Source organism: Orbicella faveolata, unplaced genomic scaffold (assembly GCF_042242905.1).
Source record: "Orbicella faveolata isolate gen_17 unplaced genomic scaffold, um_ofav_v1 contig_24, whole genome shotgun sequence".
NCBI classification, from domain to species: domain Eukaryota; kingdom Metazoa; phylum Cnidaria; class Anthozoa; order Scleractinia; family Merulinidae; genus Orbicella; species Orbicella faveolata.
The window spans coordinates 13,177,289-13,184,744 of record NW_028301552.1 but is presented as its reverse complement, the minus strand read 5'-3'; the positions used below and the strand labels follow the sequence as shown (position 1 = coordinate 13,184,744).

Genomic DNA, 7,456 nt, shown 5'->3' with positions numbered 1-7,456 from the left:
TACTGCGTGAATTTTCAACACCAACTATTCACAATTTTCCACCCAAAACGTTAACCTCGGGTGCTTTCCATTATTCCAGACCGACCGGTCGGGGACCAGTGGGAATACCCGAGAAAAATGGAACGACATTTTCCGATCAAACCGGGTCAACCAAGAAGAATGGCTCTTACCATTTGTTATTCCTTTTCTGAATTCCCTACATAAGTGAAGAGAAGCAGCGCAACGAACCGGTTTGTCAAAATGGAACGGCAAATTTCGGTCCGAGCGGTCGGACTGGTCAAGGTGGACCACCTCCAGAGGTGGTCACAAATATTCCAGTCGGAAGGAACCGAAACTGACCTTTCCATTTGACTTCCCACCGAAATTTCCAGAATCTTTGGCATTATGGAAGCACCCCTCGCTTCAACAGTGGTTTGCATGCAAGGCAATAGAAACTACTTCAGTTGTTGTGTACTAAGTCCGTAACAGTTACTGCTTTCCCTCGCACTATTTGGTTTTGTAAATTGCTTCTTTTTAACGTAGCTTCATTACTGATGGCATATCTTGAAACCTTGGGACGGTACTTTTCATGTCTGTCACTGATTATAATAGTACATCTCAGTTCCTCCCAATCATAACCTCTTTGGTGTTCTTTTTTTTCTAACTTAATAAACTACAGAGACTACACTGTATTTGAAAGCAATTTAATTTACACATTTTACAGAAAAAGATTCATAAGAAAAACAAGATCTTAGTCATTGAACATAAGACATCTTATCACGTCTTAGACTGCGAGCAGTCTCTCTTTTCCTCGAAAATCCCACTCGACACTGACAGTCACTCTCGCACGCTTACTTGATTTGCGTTCTTCCCCGCGGATTTTCGAGGAAAAGAGAGACTGGTCACAGTCTAATCACGTCTAAGTACACCGAACTGAACATTCTGTCCCCGTCTTTTGCGAAAAAAAATTGTCAGAAAAATCTGCTCTCATGTCAGTCAAGATATTGCTCCTGAGATGCGAAGTTCGCCATTCCCATCGCCTGCTTTTTTTTCAATATTTGAAAAGAAAAAAGAAAGCCGTCAGTAATTAAACTATATTCGAGGCGAAATTCTGCTCCCCAGTCCATCTATTCCATATTCCTTCACATCTTCCTTGAAGCAAGTCTCTCTTTCTTGCCCAGGTTTGGGACCAACCAGAAACAGTTAACCTCTTTTGGCATGCCATAGTATCTTTCCTAAAATGTTGCATGTTAACAGAAATAAACGATCTCGCCTTTATAATATCTTTCCTATAACATTGCGTGACCGAAAGATACGATTTCGTGATAATCCAAAAGAAAAGATGGCGTGACAATCTAAAGAACATCTTTGAAGGAACCTAACGCAATATTCATTGAGTCACGTATCTTGATCTCTGCCAGGAACAACCCCAATGCCCATACTTCTTGTTGAGCCGATGATTATCTTGCACAAGCTTTCCATTGGTACATTCTTCATCGATGAGTCTTGCTTCTTGATTTTGGCAATTTCATAAATCTGCTTCAGGGTCACTGTACCAGCAACTTCTCTGCCTAAGAGTAGAGGGAAGAACAATAAGGCTCAGAAAAGTTTAAATGTGACTCCTCAAAAGATTTTGAGTGATATTTTTCTGTCACATGTTCAAGATTTGAACCAACCCAGAAAAAAAATACATCAGGCAGGGGTTTCATTGAGGGCCGGGTACCGGGCAAATTGACCGACTGCAAGGAATATTTTGCCTGGCTGGTTTGACCATCTAAAGAAGTTCAGTTGAAAGAGTACTGCTGCCTGTGAAAACCAGTTGACCTCCTGCTGAAAACCTTAATGAAATCCCTGATTTGGCAAATCTCAGTTCCCATTTACCCAATTTGACCCCTCTTGGGTTGGTAGAGAGCAAGGGAGTGGAAGATGATTTTAAGTTTTCACTAAATCCAGTGTCATAATAAGCTACGGCCACCCCATTAATATGGTCACCTCGTTATTACTGCCACCTTATTCTGGCCAAACAAAAGCTTAGTCAGTTATTTTCTTATTTAAAGAACCCCTTTAATACAGCCACCCCGTTTACACAACCAGATTTTTGTGGCTCATTGGTGACTGGATTAACGGGGTTCCACTGTAATGCCACAAGCAATGCAGGGAGAAGAAGGTGGCAAATATATGGGCAAGCATGAGGAGAGCACCTCCCCACCCCACTGTATGAACGGCTCCAATTAAATTGAATACTGAGAAGCAGCCCTAGATGGACTGGCATCTTCTCCCGGTTGGGGATAGGGCAGGGGGGGGGGGGGGGGGGGAGGCGTTAGAACTCCCATATAAAAAGGGGATGGTGCTCATTGTACCTTTAAGGGGTTAAAAAAGTGGCTTTGGTACCTATAAGGGTCTTCAGCCTTGAAAAGCTCTTGTGGTACTTTTCTAGGTACTGAGCCAAAAAAAGTCATTGTCACTAAAAATGTTGCTTTTAGAATTGGTACCACTTAGGAGAGATTTCAAGCCATGCCTACAAAACAGCATCAAAATTTCCAACAAGCACCCCTGTCATTTTTCTGTGGGAGTCCCCTCCCCCAGATCTTCTCCACAGATGAGCAGAAATAATTGCTTTCTTTTCATGCTGTGCTCTGGTAGTATGGGGCATCTTGACCAAGTACTGTAAATGCAGACTGGACTTTAACCTGATGCATGATAGGCTAATGAAATAAGGAAAGCCGAGGTAAGGACAACTGGTTACCTGGTTTAGCTGCTCCTTTCTCAATCCCTGCTGCTGCTTTGAGGAAATAGGACACTGGAGGAGTATTTGTCTCAAACGTATAAGTCCTGTCAGCCTGAAATATGAAAGAAAATGTGACCTGCTACCAGAATATTTTTCTCTCAAAACCAGGTAGGTAGTAAGAGGTGGATTGCTTTAGACTCAAAGGGATAGGAATGAAAACAGCCCAGCCTCTTCTCATCCATACCGCCCCACGACCTTCAGGCTTGCAGATAATTCTAGGCAGAGATCACACCCTAAGGGAAAAGACTGGCTGCTTGCAGTCTAAAGGAAATGTTGAGAGGGCCCCAAGCTCCCTACCCACCCATTATCTGGGAAATTATAAACTCTTGGTAACAGATGTTCCCAAAATCCAGGAAATAGCATCTCATAGCCAGAAACCCAGATAACTTTTATGGCAAAGCTTTGAAAATGAATCGGCGAGAAATGCCGACAGGTGGGGAGGCAGGGCACTGATAGTGATAGTGTCACGCAATGCAAAAGTTTGAAAATTAAAATTTTCTCCATGTACAAATAAACCATGAACCCAGTCGAGCGAAAAACCGTGTAAAACATGAAGTTCTTAGAGTGTCTTATATCTGATGAAACTGAGACCTCAGGCCCCATTCGTTTGAAGGCTGGATACCACTATCCACCAGATAAATCGCCTATCCACTAGACAAGTGTTAACAAACAATGTTGTCCAATTGATAGTGATTTATGATTCCAGTGGTTAGCGTTATCCACCTTTCAGACAACTCGAGCCCGATATTTTTTATATTTTTTTCTTTTGGCAATAGGTTAGGTGCTGTTTTCAGTGAAGTTTAATTAGGTTATCTCATTACCGCTGCTTCTGAAAAAAAAAAACTGAAAAATTGACAGAAATCTGAGCATTTTAAATTTTTCACTACCCTGACTCCCTGTAACCACTGCCTGTACTCTCCACTGATCAGTTCTCATGGCTTTACCACTCTTGCATGTGAGCCAATGGTGAGCTTGCTCAAAGGTTACAGCATTACAAAGAACACATAACTTAAAATTTCCCAGCAGGTTGTCATCCCTACTTTATAAACATGTAGTCCTTCCGCAAGTATCAATGCCTCTAGTGCAGGGGTGAATTTAGGAGTGAGGGAGTGGATTGGGTAACCAGCCAACCCCTTTTGGAGAAGCAAAGACTTCCCAAAAATGAAAAAGATTGTGAGTATTGTGGCAGAAAGAAAGGCAGACACTCTGGACAGGTACCTCATCAGGGTTGGACATTAGCACTCGCCTCCTCGCCCAGGCAAGGGTCTAAAGTATTGGGTGAGCACAAATCATTAATCACTCGCCCGTTTGGTGAGCACAATTTCGTTACTAAGAAATTATTGAAACTGCAAAATAAACACCATTTTTTACATTCCATTTTGCCAAGAAAATCCCTTAACATAAACTTCCCATTTCTATTTTACAAAGTTTTATATTCCGAACTGTCTAATACATTGGTGCTGAAAGGCAACACTGGGCTTTGTAGATTGACAAATATGGCCTCCTCCTAATGACATTTACATAATGCATGTACTTGAACAAAATGATACTGCTGGTCAAAATCGAGCCGTTAGTGATCAGGTTAACATAGCACCTCCACCTGAGAAGAACAGACTTGTTTACTCGCAAACTGCAGGGATCTCACAAAGATTCAGCAACAAAAAAACTATTTGAAATATGAAGAAAGTGCCTCCATTGTGTTTTCTTGGGGTTCAAGGTCTTTGAATAGAAGATTTCATCAAAGTAACAATTCTCAGTCTGCCACGTGCTCGATGATGTTGCGAGCAAATTGTTTTCCAGTTCTTTCCCAATACTCTGATCAATGCATGTTCTCCTGGTAAGTTCAAAACTGGAGTAAATTGATTGCGGCAAAAATGTGGAAATATATTTCCGGAGTTTCTAGAGTTGTTGACGAGAAAAAGAATGAAAAAGTCCCAAAAGCTGCCTTTGATACGAGGGAATGTGGGCGAGAGAAGAGTGGTCCGGGTGAGTGCATTTTGAGGGTCACTCGCCTGAATGGCGAGTGTTCTCAAAATTAAGTGTCCAACCCTGCTCATTGTAATTACAAATAATTTTTTCTAGCTAAAATAGTTGTGACATTGCTAGTATTTCTGGTGCAGCAGCTTTCAATTAGGTTCCAATTCTCAAACTGAAACACTTTGGGAGCACAGCCCAACCTCAATGGGAAATCGAGGATCAGAGAAATCGTGGATCAGCCCCTGCCAATCAATGAGTTTTATCCAGCTACAGATGGACATTACAGTTTAGGTTTGGAGGGCAGAATAACTGTTGTTACTGTTAGAAACACTATCCTGAGATACTACTCTCAAATACTAACATGAGGTTCGAGAAATTATACAGCTTTGGTGAATATATAACAGACAGGGTTTAAAATTTCTACAACAAAACAGACTACTTGTTAAATTTTACCAAAGAAAGAGAGAACAAAAAAAACGAACTGGATTGTGAACCGACCAAAACTAAGCTTGACTTTTTAATTGCGCCTTAATCTTTCGTACAAATACAAGTTCGAGAAATCGCGAAAAAGCTTAACTATAGGGGCATTTATTTCGTAATTTAGCAGCTATAACGCTACCTGATATCACACAAAAATTACCTTGTAATGGATGATCGTGGGGATCGGAACTCCAGTTATGATGTGTTTAGTTCGTTCGTTGAACTCTTTGCAAAATTGAGCTATGTTCACTCCGCGCTATAAAAAGGCAATCAAAACAGAAAAGTAACTCTTCTAAAGCTCTTGCAAATAAAACGAGCTCGAGACGAAAGCAAATCCAATTTCTACCTGACCAAGAGAAGGGCCTAGCGGAGGAGAAGGAGTTGCTTTTCCAGCTGCAATGTACGTTCGCAGAATACCACTCATCTGCTTGGCCGCCATCTTGAATATGCACGAGTAACAGTCCCAGGTTACCTTGCGCGATCTGCAAGGACGAAGAGGGGTTTCCCCCACCGACCCAAAATGCACTAATACGGGGTTTTCCCGTCACACGTGTATAAGAATACTCAGGCAATTTCATCCGAAAGTATCAGGCTTTTTCTTGTTATCAAACTACCACCGCAGCATCAAAATTTAAATAGGAAAGGAAAAACGACACGAGTTCTCTTGTCGTCTCAATTGTTTAAGTTTTTTCCCCTGTCACTGTGCTAAGTAACCGGGGTATGTAATCAAAGAACAACTTGAAGGGGTGAACTTATTTTCTGATCTAACCCTTTATGGGAAAAGAGCTAGAATTTCTCCCAAGTGCTTTCAGTGTCAGGGGTAGTCCCAATTCCTTGAAAAGATTGAGCAAACGATCGATCGAAAAATCCCAACAATGGGGGAGTCTGTTGAGAAACTCATCAGAAAGAACGATGTTCTGGGACAAATTGGAAAACTGGTAATCGAACGAGCAAAGGGACAAAAAGGAGAAGCCGCGTTGATGTTAACTATGCCAAAAGTTTACAAAGGCGATTTTCAAGATGCGGAAGTGCTGTTTGGAAACGAAAACGAAACTGAAGTGACGCTGCGAAACGACAAACGTCTTGGAAAAGAAATCGTTCTTCTTCAGTTTAATCCTAATTTCAAGTCAGAGGACGTCCTTTGCCGTCATCCTTCATGCAAGAACAAGAACTTGAAAGCAGCGAAACGTGGCTAGGGAAAACGGGATCTGTACCTTTGCTGCGATCATCGAGAGGAGCTGAAAAGTCACATTTGTCCAGCGTTCGAGAACGAAAAGATAGAGTTCTCCATCGGTGAATTCGCTTCAGAGCCAGGCCCGCTTTGAAAGATACACATCACTGATCGGTGTCCTTGAAGGAACTTACCGTAACACAAGGAAGCTCCCTACCATAAGAGAAACATCTGAAATTGTGGAAGAGGCGATCTTGAATGTGAGAAATTTCTTGACCATACTGAACCCTGATGATGGTAACTTGGGAATTACCCTGCCTTCTGTCTTTCACATTTTCCGCCTTATGTTACAGAACCCACGGAACATGGACAAAATGCCGCAGAACCTACTCAGCTTCCTTAAGGAAGTCGTATGCACGGTCCTCTTCGCCTTCGGAGTCATCTACACATGGGTGTCACTAGCAAACTCGGGGACCCAGATAGGAGTTGGTGTGCGTGGATGCATTGACGCAATCGGTTTTGTTTTGGGACCCTTGGGTGGGGCCGTTGGTATTGCCATAGAAGGGTTATTGGGAGGCTTTATTGGCAGCGGGATTTACAAGCTCAGAAAAGAGCGCAGTGACCAGGAGAACCCAGCCAGAACCATGCAGGAATGGATGGCAGCTGTACTGCAAAGTGGAAATTCAAGAGCAATGGCACATCATCAGTTTAACCCAAACCAACAGGGCCGGGTTGTTTAAAGTCGGGTTAAACTAACTCAGGATTAGCGAGAATTTTGATTTCAGTTTTGAAACTTTTCGGTGATATTTTCTGTATATATTGTTTGTCCTTCAGTTTTGAGCTTGATTAATCTTGAAATATTCGAAACATAACAAGTTTAAAACATTTTTATGAAAGAAGAATGAATACTTTGGTTAACTTTTAATCCTGGGTTAGCGGTAACTGGCTTTAGAACAACCCGGCCCTGATGTATGTCATTAATGGGAACATTGATGGCGGTTTGCGAATGAATTTGAGGCGCCTCGAGTAGTTTAGGCATCACATAAGTTTATCCACCTAAG

At 42.0% G+C, this 7,456-nt stretch overlaps 1 protein-coding gene across 1 annotated transcript; it reads right to left on the bottom strand.

Moving 5' to 3' along the window:
• Positions 1–667: 667 nt before the first annotated feature.
• Positions 668–5,699, bottom strand: LOC110052509 (large ribosomal subunit protein uL11m-like). The gene is made up of 4 exons (XM_089291447.1): positions 5,571–5,699; positions 5,385–5,480; positions 2,726–2,819; positions 668–1,550 (listed from the first exon to the last, which is right to left on the bottom strand). The coding sequence occupies exons 1-4, from the start codon at positions 5,661–5,663 to the stop codon at positions 1,378–1,380; spliced, it is 456 nt and encodes a 151-aa protein (XP_089147573.1). The 5' UTR covers positions 5,664–5,699; the 3' UTR covers positions 668–1,377.
• Between the last annotated feature and the right edge of the window lie 1,757 nt (positions 5,700–7,456).

What these genes read in the sequence shown, in the direction of transcription:
- LOC110052509 (XM_089291447.1), bottom strand. Translation starts at nt 5,663, where the DNA reads ATGGCGGCCAAGCAGATGAGTGGTATTCTGCGAACGTACATTGCAGCT. An exon ending in TAGGCCCTTCTCTTGGTCAG is followed by an intron (nt 5,481 to 5,570) that starts GTAGAAATTGGA and finishes GCCTTTTTATAG; the next exon opens with CGCGGAGTGAACATAGCTCA. An exon ending in GAAAGGAGCAGCTAAACCAG is followed by an intron (nt 1,551 to 2,725) that starts GTAACCAGTTGT and finishes CTCTACTCTTAG; the next exon opens with GCAGAGAAGTTGCTGGTACA.